We start from the raw sequence: 15332 nt of genomic DNA, 5'->3' as shown, positions 1-15332 counted from the left end.
AATGTAGTTGAGTTTAGGCCGAATCCAAATCTAAATCCAGTATATATTACTCTCTAATGCACCAATAAACACATTTTACTTTCTGTCGGTAACTCACCAATAAGAACACTCTGAATTGAACATCCACTTACCTTATGGGAGTAATCAAAAACACAATTATTTGGTGGGTGAATATTGAGCACTAAGCAAAGATAACAAGACAAAAATCAATCATTAGTTGGTTTACCGGTGATTGACGCTGAACTTAGTAGGGAGAATCACAGTTTGATCCCCACAACTACGATCAGGAGGGGCTGAAATTACTTGATACTAGAAGTAACCCTAAACCAGATTAAACCGGAAAAAATAACAAGACAGCAACAACAAACTTAACCACAGTCAAAAGACTTAAAAAATTGCATATTCCTTTTTGTCTCTCTCTCTCTCTCTCTCTTTCCCTTCCTAATGCTAAAAAAACTCATCAAACCTCTATCTCTCAGTCTCACCAACCCTTTCCATATCCATTTCAACTTTTCTTCCATCTAAATGTCATTTCTCTCCTATCTCCTTCCTCTCCTTTTCCTTCTCCTCAATTTCCCCTCCTTTTCCATCTCCGCCACAACAGCATGTCCTCTAAACATAACCATCCTCCGCCACATCGGCGACGGAACACTCCCACCAATCGACCCTGGAAAACAGTGCCATTACATCACACAAGCAATCAATCTAGTCCAATCCGATTACCTCCACCGCACCGGCCTCTTCGTTCCACCTCCCAACACCGCCGAATCATGCTGGACTTCATTCCAATCATTCATAAACGAATTTCAACCTAATTTCGATATTCGTCGTTCTTGCGGTTTTCAAACTTCATGGATCTCACAAGGTTGCATGAACATCACAACAAAACAACAATTCGAAAATCAAGTCTCTTTACCTCAACTTCAATCTCTTCAATTAAACTGTAACACTTCTCTTGATAACAATACTCCTTGTGCTCTTTGCACATCCAAACGCTCAGAAGCACTTTCATCTCTCACCGGAGCAACTCCCGGTACCGTCGCTGATTGTAGATCTTATACCGCGATTTACTCCGCTTCACTTTCTGTTGAGTTTGGTCCAACTAACACCGGTACTGCTAAGTGTTTGTTCGGTCTTGATTTCACTCCGGATTCTTCGGGTTCTAGCAGTAAGCATAAAACTACTGTTATTGTTCTTGTAACGGTTTTTCTATTTTTAGGATTGTTATTGTTTTGTGGAATTTGGATTTTTCTTAAACGGAGAAAAATTGCCAAAGAGAAAGGTAAGAATGGTAGAACTGAGATTGTTATAGGTTTGAATTCGGGTTTGGATTCGATGAATCAAAGTACTACTTTGATTAGGTTTAGTTTTGATGAGATTAAGAAAGCAACTAGGAATTTTTCTAGGGATAATATAATTGGAAGTGGTGGTTATGGAAATGTTTATAAAGGTTTGTTATCTGATGGAACAGAAGTTGCATTGAAAAGGTTTAAGAATTGTTCTGTTGCTGGTGATGAAAGTTTTACTCATGAAGTTCAAGTTATTGCTAGTGTTAGACATGTTAATCTTGTTGCTTTAAGAGGTTATTGTACTGCTACTACTAATTTAGAAGGTCATCAGAGGATTATTGTTACTGATTTGATGGAGAATGGGAGTCTTTATGATCATTTATTTGGTTCGTCGAAGAAGAAATTGAGTTGGCCGATGCGTCAGAAGATTGCTCTTGGTACGGCTAGGGGTTTAGCTTATTTGCATTATGGTGCTCAACCGTCGATCATTCATAGGGATATTAAAGCGAGTAATATACTCTTGGATGAGAAGTTTGAGGCTAAGGTAGCGGATTTTGGATTGGCGAAGTTTAATCCGGAGGGAATGACTCATATGAGTACTAGGGTAGCTGGAACTATGGGGTATGTTGCTCCTGAGTATGCTTTGTATGGACAGTTGACAGAGAGGAGTGATGTGTTTAGTTTCGGTGTTTTGCTTCTCGAGCTTTTGAGCGGAAGAAAGGCGCTTGAAACGAATGAGGATGGTCAACCCTCTGCTTTTAGTGACTTGGCTTGGTCATTGGTTAGAAATAATAGGGCTTTGGATGTTGTTGAAGATGGTATGCCAGAACCTGGTACACCAGAAATTCTCGAGAAATATGTGTTGGTTGCTGTTTTATGTTCTCATCCACAGCTATATGCGAGGCCAACAATGGATCAGGTTGTTAAAATGCTGGAAACAGATGATGAAGCATTGCCCTCGGTAGTCGAAAGGCCAATCCCTTTTATTTCAGGGAGACTTGATATTGAGAAATCTGCGAGCAATAACTCGGGTCAGCTCTGCAGTCCCACTGGTTATCAAGCATATACATTGCAACAAAGTCGTCGCGCTTCTACTTGTAACGAAGAGGAAGGAAACTCAAAACGTCCTTCTAATTTTAAGGAAGAGGAAGGAAACTCGGAACGCGGGTCTGTAAGCAAAGATTGAGATTGAGGAAATATTTAGATTGTATTCCACTGGTATGTATGTATCAGCTTGATTTGTTTGTATATTTAGATTTTAGATTGTATGTTTTCTGAAGTGTTTTTCTACTGTAAAGCCTTAAAATGATGTACAAAATTTGGTTTTCACTATTTTTGTAGAGCTTATTTAATGGCAATAGAAGATTATCAAGTTTTGCTTATATTGAAATCACATCAGATGACACTTGTTCTTGTCAAATATGACCAGTAACAAGGTTTGGCATATTATGCCGTCTCATCTCATGAATTCAAGGATTGTTGCTGACGTCAATTTAGGGGCGGTACTGTACTTTTTTTGTTTTGAAAATTTAGTATCAGGCTAAAATAACTACTATTAATTTGAGAGACACCAATCCTGCCGCAAAGCTTAGTGTTAAAATGTCATGTATATATGCTTGGTATAATATAAGCAAAACTAATAAGTATAAAAATAATAAACTTACTGTTAAAATGTCATGTTGTGTAACCAAAAAAAAAATGTAATGTTACTCTGTTTGTCCTTTATTATTATAAACTTGAGAAAAGAAGAAAAAAAAAAGAGAATGGTCTTTTTTTTTCTACTTAAGTAAGTGTAAAAAAAGAAACTAAAATATAAAAATGTTTTGAGTTCACAACTAAATTAAAAAAATAAAAAATACTACATTAGTTAGTAGTACTGTATCTAAGAGCATCCACAATGGAGCACTTCATTTTTTAGTACTTAAATGGTCCCACATAGACACATCATCAATTTATTATTTTTTTAATAATAGTACCTAATAGGTACTCAACCCCTCCAATGGAGCATTTCTTAAAAAATTCTAAAATGGATCCCATCAATAACTTCACATCATTAAAATTTGAAATTTAATTTAAAATAATATTGCCAAATTAATTTTTTTGAATATATTAAATAAAGTGGGTCCCATAAAAAGGAGAGAGAGTTCTTATATTATAAGTGGTACCTATTAGGTACTAAAATGTGTTGTGCTCCAATGGTAGTAACTAATAAGTACCATGAGTACCTAATAGGTACTACACCATTGGAGATGATCTAAGGAAATTTAATAATTATGGGTTAATCCAGGCAGTCTACGTTTGATGATGGGTTGGATTATTCTTATTCCTGATTAATTGTCCAACTGTTTTCTTTTTTTGTATAATAATGGAACTTGACCTCTCCAAACATCATTGGCGTGGCAAGAATTTAATAACATTACTACGTATTAGTACTTCCTCCGGTCCTTATTCCGTTGTTAGATTATTAGGATTAGGATTGATTATAATTGGTGTTAACATAAATTAATGTGATTATAATTGGTGTTAACATAAATTAATGCGTTATACTAAATTGGATAGATCTTTGTACACAGACGTGATAATTATAGAAGTACTGTATTAGGATTAGGATTGATTATAATTGGTGTTAACATAAATTAATGTGATTATAATTGGTGTTAACATAAATTAATGCGTTATACTAAATTGGATAGATCTTTGTACACAGACGTGATAATTATAGAAGTACTGTATTGATTAAACTATATCTGGAAAAAAAATAATGCATTGTTAGTGTAAACTGGCAAAATCAGAATAGAGTATTCATTACGAATTGGATTAAGTGCACTCGAAATCGTATCCAGTCACCGTAGTCAACTATTTTTTTTTGACACAACCGTAGTCAACAACTTAGAACTATATGATGCTTGGTAAAATTAAGCTATAAGCTTATAGCTGATAAGCTAGCTGATCGTCGAAAAGCTAGTTGATAGCTGAAAAGTTAGCTGATTAAAATTAAAGTGTTTGGTAAAATTAGCTTTTTAAATGATTGATAAATATATAAAGACATAAAAGGACATTTATATGTAGTGGGTAGTTTTTGTTTTAATGGGTAGTTTTTTATTTTATAAAAAATAATATAATTAAATTAAAGGTTAAAAATGGAAGAAAAAAAATTGTAAAAAGCTATAAGTAAGCTCAAACGCTACTTGAAATAGCATCTCAAAACAAGCTATAAGCTCGTGATAAAAACTTTTTACCAAACACTTTTATTTTTTTCAAACAAGCTTATAAGCCAGTCCAATAAGCTATAAGCTAGCTTATTGGACTTACCAAACACACCCTAAATGGTTTAGATCTTAGTACAATTTTTTATTTAAGTTTAATATAAAATTTTAAGATAAAATTTGAAAAGTCCAATTAACATCGAACCAACTACACCATCTTTTGAATGCACCGAATCCATGTCCGTATTCGACAATTATTTTTAAAAGACAATTACAAAATAAATCTACATGCAAAATGAATGGATTTCCATTGAATGGTGGTCACTATGCCAGTATCAAATTTAAACTATTTAAACTTTGTTTTATAAAAAGAAATAGCGTGTAATTGATAAACTAACTTATTATAACAGATAAATATATAGTCAATAAAAATTTATAGCAGATAAATTAGTTGATTAAACTTACAAAACTATATACCGAGAAAAATTTATAGCAGATAGGATAGGATATAATACAGGATAAGGATATGATATGATATCAGCAGGATAACAGTTATCCTCAGTTATCCTATCTTGTGTTTGGTGCACACAGGATAACAAACATGATAACTATTATATCATGTTTTTAATACATATTTGCTCATAATAATATGATAAGATATATAAAATATTTAAATGACAAAATTACCCTTGTAAATCAATTGTTATTTTTTTAAAATTATTTTGTAATACTTTGAATTTTTTAAATAAAAAATATAAATAAGTAATCAAATAAATTTATATAGTTTTAAATAAAAAACGTGAGAAAATAATAAAGTTTAATTTTTTATATGAATCATGATCAAATAAATAACCCAATGATATATACATGTTAGATAAGCTAAATAAATATAAGATATATCTCATACGTAAATAATAAAAATACCATTGCAAAATAATTATATTTAATTTCTTATAAAATTTAAATTAATAAATATCCATATTTTACGATTTTTTAATAATTAGTTTACTTTAAAATATTGTAATTTTAGTATAATTTTGATTTTTTTAGATTATGTAAATTACAAAATTACCCTTGTGAGAAAATCACATTTATATTTAAAAATTAATTATTTTATTATTAATTTACTATCAAATTATTTTATTATCTATATTTTATTAATTTTTTTTTATTTTAAAATATATTTTATAGAATAAATCAGTAAAAAAAAAAAATTCTATCCTGTTGGTAACCCAGCTCAAATTCAGGATAAGAATTTTAACTAGAGAGACAGGATATGGTAAGCTACAGGATTAACTTATCATATCCTGCTATGTCACCAAACACTGGACTGAAACAGGATATGATACAGTTATCATATCCTGTCTTTTATCCTGTGCACCAAACGGGTCCTTATATTCCCGAGCAATCTCATGTAAAGTGAGGGTAATCCCTATAGAGAAGACTAAATTTATATAGGATGCAAAATGAGTATCACATTGAAGATTTTCAATCAAGCTAATCAGGATAATGATGAGCATGATCCTGGTAATCAGGAAAATGTGGAGCATGAACATGTTGATGATCACGCTCAAGATACTCCATATTAACCCAGGTTGTGAGTGTTTTAGAATTGTGAAATATATATATATATATATATATATATATATATATATATATATATATATATATATATATATATATATATATATATATATATATATATATATATATATATATATATATATATATATATATATATATATATATATATATATATATATATATATATATATTGTTTTGATGAATGTCAATAGTTGAAAGAATTCCAAACATTATCCAACATGACTTGCACAAGGTCAATACAAATTGGGCCAATTTGGTGGAGAATGAATTACACTATGAGAATATTATACAAATAATGAGAATGTGGAAGGTGAATTTTTTAAGTGGCTGTTTAATTTCTAAGTCTCAAAGAAGAAACAAGAAGTATTTGGTCCCAAAATTTATTAATACATATGATCTATATAACATGGGATCGGCTTCTCTCCAATCACATTATGTGACGGTGAAATCCATACCATTCATTTTTATTACATCAGCTTTAAATTTAAATAAATAAAGAAATGAATGGTTTAGATGGACACCGGACCTCATCCAGTGAAAAGTTCACCGGAGAGGATCCTCTCCTCTCCCATATAACATATCATAGAGACCTTGTCAAATAAATTGCCTTTATTAGAATGCAAGAGGCCTTGCCAACCCCTCTACAAGGTTGGCATTGAAGAGACTGTGTTAAGCATAAGCCTAATTTTGTCTTTATTTTTGAGCCTTGGATGAGCTTTGAGGGTTATTCTAAGAAATTCTTTTTGAAGCTCTATTTGAAGTTATTTTCTTCCAACAATAAATTGGATATGTACTTCTTAATTTGTGATGTTTTTGCTCTACTCATCTTCAACCCTCTATCATCAACATATCATATTAACATGCATTTTTCAAGTTAACTACGATAACATTCATTTTATCATATCTGCAATATATGTCTCGACTAACGGGCAGATATCTTTAGATATCCTCTCCAGTGAAACTGCAAACAATCCATTGTGTATCCTCACCATTCGATATATTGTTTTTATTACATAACCAACTACAACAACAAATAATAAATGGTTGAGATTAAACTATAGACTTTTTATGGGAGAGGATCCACACCTAACTATATTAATAGAAGTTTTTGTGCCATAATTTAAACATATCTATGGTTTTGATTTTATTTTAATATTAAAGAGGAGTAGGACTCGTAGAGAGAGAAGAGCTTGAAGTAGGGACCTAAATTTGCTGCAGTTGTCGATTAAGATCAGATAGTTTGTAATTTAAGATAAAAAAAATATTTTAAAATATTAAAATTGGGTTAAAATCTGAGCCGTCTGATATTGATCGGACGACTCTGATTGAACGACTACAACTTGACTACGTACATATGAAATGATGAGACTGGATCCGTTTCCCTTGAAGTAGCACTCTTCTCTATAATAAGCACTACTTTAAATTTCTCTCCAATGAGAATACTTGTTGGCTACATGGATTAAGGTTTCTCTATCGAAAATGATCTAAGAATATCACAATGTAGATTCCAATTTAATTACTCATTTCATATCCTATTCAGTGAAATTTGAAATTTGATATAGTTATTGGTGAGATTTATTTACTATTTAGTAAAAAATAAAATTTGAGGTGATGAATTGAAAAAATTGAATGTTTAGTATATTAACATTAACAAAATTATAGGATGATAATGCATCATGTATACACTTGAAAGTCATTTATACACCTAAATGGGAATTTTTTTTTTTTTTTTTGAAAGTCATTTATACACTTGAAAGTCATTTATACATCTAAATGGAAATTCTATTGTGATATCATCCTTATAAAAAAAAATCATCACTTAAATGATTAATTTTCGTTAAAAAACTTGTACGTACATCATATAAAGTTGATTCTCTCTTTTCAACCAAATATTTTTATGCACAAGAACCACTTCATTCATTGTTGGTTATAAACCTAAAAGTTATCGATGCATATAGCCGGATCTGGATTCCATGCATTCAAATTACCATGCAGTTGTGCAGTCATGCATTATAAACCTTTAAATTTAAATTTTGGTGGTCCAACTTTAAATATGGATGGCTGAGATTTACCTGCAGTAAAATAGTGACTGCAGGGAATCCATTTCCTCCTAAATAGTCCTGTTGTTGCTTATGTATTCAATAGTAGTACTCCCTCCGTACCACAATATATGTCGCTTTGACACTTTTACACATATTAAGAAAGGTAATTAATGTTGTATGGAAAAGAGATATTATGAGTTGATTTACAAAATTGTCCTTCATTTATGGTATGAAAAAAATAAATTGAAGAATTGAAAGAAGAGAGAGTAACAAATAGTTAAGGGTATAATATGAAAAATAACATTAAATGTTTCAATGATAATATAAAACGACATATATTATGGTACAATTTTTTTTCTCAAAGTGACATATATTGTAGTACGAAGGAGTCGGTGGTAGATAACGCAAACATCTCATCATGTGACAGTACTGGTCAAAAGAAGAATACTACATAAAATTCAAATGCGTATTCTGTACAAATATCTTTAAATAGACTCTAAGAAATGGCCATCATGGACCATGTATTTAATTTGTCCTATGTTAGTTCCTTGTCCAATGAAATTCAAGAGACATAAGATCTAGTTGAGCAAACTTATAACGAATGCGACCAAAATTGCCAGCTAGCTATGTGTGTCATTCAATTTGAATGGTAAGTGTCACGTTTATTCCAAGCTACTAGCTAGTGGTTGTTTATACTATTACTAAAATGTATAATAATACTACTCCAAGTATTTTAATTTGAAATATAATTTTCTTTTAATCTCTTACGTTTAAAATTTATCGATTTGATCTCTTACGTTTTAACCGTTTACATTAGTCATTTTCGTCAATTTTGTCTCATGTGACAACCAATTTGCATTTGTGGACAGATACATGGATACTTGAACACACTGACACACGTGTATAGTTCAAACAGTGTTAGTGATAAATTAATGGGAATGACTAAATTGAAACCTAATGAAAATGTAAGAGACCAAATTGATACGTTTTAAACGCAAGATACCAAATTGAAACTTAAAATAAATGTAGGAGGCCTAGTTAAACTTTTTTTAAAAAATCTCCATATTTTTTCAAATCTTCTTGCATTTGAGTCACTTGGATATTTGCTATACAGACATAGTCACTATCATAGTTATCATTATCACCAAGTAACTAGCTAGTATATTACTAGTCTACTACTACCTAGGAGCTAAGATTATACACACAAACACAGGTTGAAATGAAGATGGAAATCAAAGAGGATGATGTTGAGGGTGGTGGTAAGCAGATCAAAGGAGGAATAACAGAACCATTGATACATGCAAGCAAAGTAGAACAACATCATCATCCATGGATGGTTTATTTCACCACATTCATTGCTGTTTGTGGTTCTTATGAATTTGGTGCTTGTGTAAGCTCTTTTTTAAATTCTTGTTTGCTTGTGGTAGTTTAATTGACTAAGAGTTTTATAAATTATGGTTTTCCCTGTGAAATTGTTTTTTCAGGCTGGATATTCATCTCCAACTCAAGATGCTATCAGGAAGGATCTTAATCTGTCTTTGGCAGAGGTAACTTAACCAATTGTAGTTATTCAAAATTTGATTTAACTGCATAATACTAGTTCTTAGGATTAATGAAAACATAGAAAATGGACTGAAAATGATTAATAATGGTGTTCTTAAAGTATAAAGACTGAAATATCAAAATTAAGTTGAATACTTGTGATCTAAAGAAATTTCACATAAACATTGACAGCACATTTTTGATTTAACAAACTTTTGATTTGATTATGTACTCAAAAGTTTGTATAACTTCTACTTGATGATCAGTTGGAAAATTATACACCTGGATTTGATGTAATTTACTTTGCTCTTTAACGGATTGAATGTCTGCAGTACTCTTTATTTGGCTCCATCTTGACTTTTGGTGCGATGATTGGCGCAATAACAAGTGGGCCTATTGCTGATTTTGTAGGACGAAAGGGGGTAATAATTTCAGGAAAATGATGATGGTTTTTTGTGATTAACTTCCAAATTGTTAATTATTATTATTTGGTGTGTTCAAGGTAAATAAATTGGTTTTGGAATATTTATATGCAGGCAATGAGAGTGTCGAGCGCATTCTGTATCGCAGGGTGGCTTGTTATTTACTTTTCTGAGGTTCTTACTGCAAAACTTATGTGATTTTATTTTGAATTAAATGTTCTCCAAGGATTAATTGAACTTATTTTTTCTCTTATATAGGGTCCAGTGCCTTTGGATATTGGTAGATTAGCAACAGGATATGGAATGGGAGTTTTTTCATTTGTGGTTGGTTTTAGTTCAAGTTGTTCCATGAAAAATTCTTAAAAATTTCAATTTGAGAAACTAGCATATGTTTAAGTTATTAAAGTGTGACTTTATATTTGATGTATTATTATGTAAGGTTCCTGTCTTCGTAGCAGAAATTGCGCCAAAAGAACTTCGAGGAGCCCTTACTACATTAAATCAGGTATATCTTTTCTACATATTGTAACTTCATGATGTTGATTATAGCTAATATATAAGTGTTTGCAATGAAGGTAGCAATGACATATAAGTTTTTTCTTCTTTTGTAGTTTATGATTGTTACTGCAGTATCTGTATCATTCATAATTGGAACAGTACTTTCATGGAGGGCTTTAGCTATAATCGGCAAGTTTTCTTCGAAATTTGAGCATTATAAATTAATTCGAACTTTTCTTTGAAGTTTTCTTATAAGTGTTTGGTATTGCAGGCCTTATTCCCACCGCTGTGTTGCTTTTGGGTCTGTTCTTCATTCCAGAGTCTCCGAGATGGCTGGTAAGTAATAAATTTAACACAACATCAAGAGTGCCAAATTACCAACCAAATAATGATTGCAGGCAAAGCGAGGACGCACAAAAGATTTTGTAGCAGCATTGCAAATACTTCGCGGAAAAGACACTGATATCTCTCAAGAGGCAGAAGAAATTCAGGTTACTATATCTTAGTGTTGAATATAATTCTGTGACTTTGCCTTCAAATATAATGCAATTAAGCTGGTGTATCTGTCACTGCTAAACAGGATTATATAACAAGTTTAGAACAGCTCGCAAAACCGAAAATGCTGGATTTGTTTCAAAGAAGATATTTGCGCTCACTCACGGTTGGTTAAAAATGATAGTTTATTTTTCACCTTCTCATGTTATTGTTGTTATATTGAGCAAATCTGAAGTGATTTCTATTCAAAAACTTTCATCTTTCGATTTTCCTTCAATCCAAGCAAGTACACCGAAAACGCATACAGATAGCTAAATTTTAACTACTCATGATCAGATTGGAATAGGGCTTATGGTTTGCCAGCAACTTGGTGGAATCAATGGAGTTTGCTTTTATACTAGCAGTATTTTTGATCTAGCAGGTACTGAAAGTGCGACATCGTCGTATTTTCTTACATACCAGTATTTTGCATATAACCTATAGTTCCCATTGAAAGCATGTCTTAAAACTAGAATGAATAAGCTTTCATGAAGAACTCAGATTTTTTTTCTGTTCTGGTGTATTTGTGTATTTTGTCATAGGATTTCCTTCTACGACAGGGAGTATAATTTATGCTATCCTTCAGGTTCTTATTTTTAACTTACCAATAGTTCTTGGAAAATCTGATTTTTGTTTCCCTCAAACCAACTCAATCGTGTTTTTTAATTTCGCAGATTGTGATCACAGGTGTTGGAGCAGCCCTCATAGATAAAGCCGGCAGGAAGCCCTTACTTTTGGTAAAATCAAAGCACAAAACAGCTTATCTTCAAACTTTCATTTACTTATCCTCGTCATGTATGACATTTTTAGTGCTATTTCTTTGTTTCATTTAGGTATCTGGATCAGGACTAGTTGCAGGTTGTATATTTACAGCAGTTGCCTTCTATCTTAAGGTACATCCGAACTAAGGACGTTATACCTTCAAATTCTTAATCCTTAGGTTTATATAAAATTAATATCCTTGTGTGAGTAACAGGTTCATGATGTGGCTGTGGAAGCAGTCCCGGCACTTGCCTTAACCGGCATACTGGTATGGCTACGCCTACTACTCTATGGTCGTTGATTTTTTAATTTTTTATTGTATCATATAAATCTGAATTCATTCTCCATGTGACATTACTCTTTCTACTTCTGATATTAGGTCTACATAGGATCATTTTCAATCGGAATGGGAGCAATTCCATGGGTTGTGATGTCCGAGGTACGCTCCCTTCTCTTCCGCTTTTAGTTTTTGAGGTATAAGATGAGAACAAGACCGGAAGCATAAATGTAACGTCGATTTGCAGATATTTCCTGTCAATATTAAAGGGCAAGCAGGAAGCCTAGCGACATTAGTGAACTGGTTTGGCGCATGGTTATGCTCCTATACTTTCAACTTTCTCATGAGTTGGAGCTCTTATGGTAAATACATTATTTTTCATATTTATTTCATTTAAAGGAGTAATGATCTACTTTATTATAAGATAACAATTCTTTCATTTTTGTTCAAGAAACCTATAGAACATAGAACTTTACTTGTATTTATGATTTTCAGGTACCTTCGTTCTTTATGCTGCAATCAACGCGCTAGCTATATTATTTATAGTTTTAGTAGTACCAGAAACCAAAGGTAAAAGCCTTGAACAATTACAGGCAGCCATTAACGCGTAGGAAGTTTGCGATTTGCAGTGTTTGGTGGAACAAACAAAGAATGCAAGTTGATGATTGAATCATTGTCACTAGCCATATTTTTTATAGTCTATTTACTTCTATATTTGATGATTGAATTCACTATTATTTGTCTTGATGTCATTGATTCATGAAATATACTCCAAAGGAACTATTATATTTCATTTGAAAATATTACAAGGTAAATTTAGCCACAAGAAGAACAAATGTAGAATATTATCTGAAGTAGCGAACACTTTTACCACGTTCGCTACTTAAGTAGCAGATGGAAAAAAATTACAAAATTTTCTCTAGGGGGAGAATATTATCTTAGTCATCCATTGATACTGTAACAAAAGCTAATTTTTCCAAGAAATTGACAACTTCATGATTCCTTATAATCTTAGGTGGCTTATATTGACTAGCTGATGTACCATTCTTAATAGCCAAATCAGATAACTGATTAAAAGCTCCATGTCTTAGGATGCCTATCATTAAATTCCCTATATGACCTTTATCTCTCTGCACCTTGTACAATGCTCCTAAACCACTCTCAAGAGAGGAAATACAAGTTTTAAACAATTTAACTCTTTCCTCCAAAAACTTAGATTCCTCTTTGACTTCTATAAATACCTTTAACTGCTTCGGAGTCGATTCTTGATCCAAGAAATTTGCAAACTCAACAATCTCAATGGAGTCAATTCCCATAGTACTTCTAAGTGCAAGTTGAAAATTTTCAACTGCTGTAAACAAGTCTTTTTCGGTGAGAATCTCGGCTGAAGATTTCGGCGCTCTCATCACAAATTCGACCTCAGGCGATGAATTATGAAAACCAACAACTCTAACTATATCGCCTAATTTGTATCGATAAAATCCTCGGTAAGTAGTTACAACCACTTCATACATCTTCCCAACTTCAACCCCGGTAAGGTCCACTGTTTGTTCAACAACATCTTTCTCATTCTCATTCATCTGAAATGGAAGAAACTCAAAGTAGGCGAAGGTAGGAAGCATTACAAACCGCGTTGTTTCAGGCGGTTGCGTTATGTCTAAATTTAAACCTACACAACACTCTGAAGCAAAGTAATCTCCTCCAAGAATAGGTACATCTTCTCCTGCATAAAACTTAAGTTTTTGATAGTACTGCTTCATGCTTCCGGTCGTAACACATTTAATAAACCGAACATTCGGAAACAATCTGCGTACAATCCCGCCCCAATTTTTACCTTCACAAACTAATCTTATTCTATTCGACAATTCATGCTGAGGACCACCAATAGTTTTTATCACATCTTCCCTCATTCCCTTATCTGATATCTCATGACTTGGAAAACCACAATCAAGATCATCACATAGCTGCTCCCATTTCGACTCGAAAAAACTAAATACTTTAACCAAACCTATGGCATATGGAGCATTAATTCCATCTATAATATCAAGATTCCTAAGACCACATAGAATGTGACAATACATTTGATGCTCAACATTTGATCCAAGAATGACTTCAAGGGGACTAGAGAACATTGCAAGTTGTTGAGAAGTTACCTTACCACTTTGTAAAGGGTATGAAGAAGCTGCCATAACTTTTATGCCACTTTTAGTTGTAGTTGTAATTTTGTCAGCATAGAGAAACCATAGGATTTTGTTGATATTAGGCCTTGGAGGAAACAACCTGCATTGAGGTTTCAAGTTTAAACTCATACTATACTGTTAAAAAACATAAGATATTTCAAAATTTGAATAGCTTAGTCTAAAATTATTTTGAATAGCTTAGTTTACCTTTGAAGAACCGCGATACTGCCCCGGTGACCAACAAATGAGGCAGCTTTGGAAAGGGTTGAATCAAAGTAAGGGATCAGTTTTGGTTTCATGGAAGTAGTTCCCGAGCTGCAAAAGACAAAGTCACACATAAGTGGTCGATCACATCAGAATAAATCATCAATAAATCGAAAGTAAATTGTCTGTTATAAAAAACTATCAGAGAGAGTATTATATGAAGAAGAGTTAAAAAGGGACAAACCTATAGAAAAAACAGAGAAGAGGATCAACAGAGAGAAGAGGATCATGATTTCCATCATCAGCCATCTGGTGAATAAAGTCAACGTAATCTTCATAGGAAGACAAAGGAACAAGGCGTGTGAAAGTGGAAGGATCAACATCAACACTTTTGTTGTTATTAAAAAAAGGTTGAAGATAGTTAACAGAACAATTATGATGAAGAATTGAGTTAAGAGTTTCCAATTGATGATGTTTGGTGTTGTTGGTCAACTCTTCTATCTTCTGTAACAGTTCCTCGTCTGTCATCATGGGATGAGATAGGGAATCACTTCTTAATGTTGTTGTCCTTGTTTATTTGATCTATGATATATGTGTTTCACATTCAAGATCACAATACAAACTCTTTATTGGTGATCATGAAGAAATATTCATTGCCTTTTGGGATTATATTGCAGCTGGTTGTCACTTGTTAATGACTCAATAGGATAGTAGTATTCTAGTTTGTTTGCAACATTGTTTTTGACTTTTTGGTCGGTGGAACACAGTAAC

The 15332-nt window shown here is 32.4% G+C and overlaps 3 protein-coding genes across 3 annotated transcripts; 2 read left to right on the top strand and 1 right to left on the bottom strand.

Annotated features, from left to right (window-relative positions):
• Window positions 1-403: 403 nt before the first annotated feature.
• LOC123890624 (probable LRR receptor-like serine/threonine-protein kinase RKF3) lies at window positions 404-3102 on the top strand. The gene has a single exon (XM_045940264.1). It carries the CDS (start codon window positions 526-528, stop codon window positions 2473-2475), a length of 1950 nt encoding a protein of 649 aa, XP_045796220.1. The 5' UTR covers window positions 404-525; the 3' UTR covers window positions 2476-3102.
• A 6122-nt stretch (window positions 3103-9224) lies between these two features.
• LOC123888840 (sugar transporter ERD6-like 7) lies at window positions 9225-13003 on the top strand. The gene is made up of 18 exons (XM_045938034.1): window positions 9225-9532; window positions 9627-9689; window positions 10017-10106; window positions 10221-10280; window positions 10365-10430; window positions 10546-10611; window positions 10718-10793; window positions 10876-10940; window positions 11003-11095; window positions 11185-11265; window positions 11436-11520; window positions 11681-11724; window positions 11813-11875; window positions 11972-12031; window positions 12115-12168; window positions 12280-12339; window positions 12425-12539; window positions 12673-13003. The coding sequence occupies exons 1-18, from the start codon at window positions 9362-9364 to the stop codon at window positions 12786-12788; spliced, it is 1428 nt and encodes a 475-aa protein (XP_045793990.1). The 5' UTR covers window positions 9225-9361; the 3' UTR covers window positions 12789-13003.
• On the bottom strand, window positions 12858-15273 carry LOC123888839 (probable indole-3-acetic acid-amido synthetase GH3.6). The gene is made up of 3 exons (XM_045938033.1): window positions 14806-15273; window positions 14565-14672; window positions 12858-14457 (listed from the first exon to the last, which is right to left on the bottom strand). Exons 1-3 carry the CDS (start codon window positions 15090-15092, stop codon window positions 13116-13118), a joined length of 1737 nt encoding a protein of 578 aa, XP_045793989.1. The 5' UTR covers window positions 15093-15273; the 3' UTR covers window positions 12858-13115.
• Window positions 15274-15332: the final 59 nt, after the last annotated feature.

Source organism: Trifolium pratense, linkage group LG6 (assembly GCF_020283565.1).
Source record: "Trifolium pratense cultivar HEN17-A07 linkage group LG6, ARS_RC_1.1, whole genome shotgun sequence".
Classification (NCBI taxonomy): Eukaryota; Viridiplantae; Streptophyta; class Magnoliopsida; order Fabales; family Fabaceae; genus Trifolium; species Trifolium pratense.
The sequence above is the reverse complement of the archived record's forward strand: the minus strand, read 5'-3'. Positions and strand labels throughout refer to the sequence as shown.

Coding starts and splice junctions, on each gene's coding strand:
- LOC123890624 (XM_045940264.1), top strand. CDS start 526: ATGTCATTTCTCTCCTATCTCCTTCCTCTCCTTTTCCTTCTCCTCAAT.
- LOC123888840 (XM_045938034.1), top strand. CDS start 9,362: ATGAAGATGGAAATCAAAGAGGATGATGTTGAGGGTGGTGGTAAGCAG. Junction 11,096..11,184: donor AAGAGGCAGAAGAAATTCAG/GTTACTATATCT, acceptor ACTGCTAAACAG/GATTATATAACAAGTTTAGA. Junction 11,521..11,680: donor CAGTATTTTTGATCTAGCAG/GTACTGAAAGTG, acceptor ATTTTGTCATAG/GATTTCCTTCTACGACAGGG.
- LOC123888839 (XM_045938033.1), bottom strand. CDS start 15,092: ATGATGACAGACGAGGAACTGTTACAGAAGATAGAAGAGTTGACCAAC. Junction 14,673..14,805: donor CTTCTCTGTTTTTTCTATAG/GTTTGTCCCTTT, acceptor TGTCTTTTGCAG/CTCGGGAACTACTTCCATGA. Junction 14,458..14,564: donor AGTATCGCGGTTCTTCAAAG/GTAAACTAAGCT, acceptor ACCTCAATGCAG/GTTGTTTCCTCCAAGGCCTA.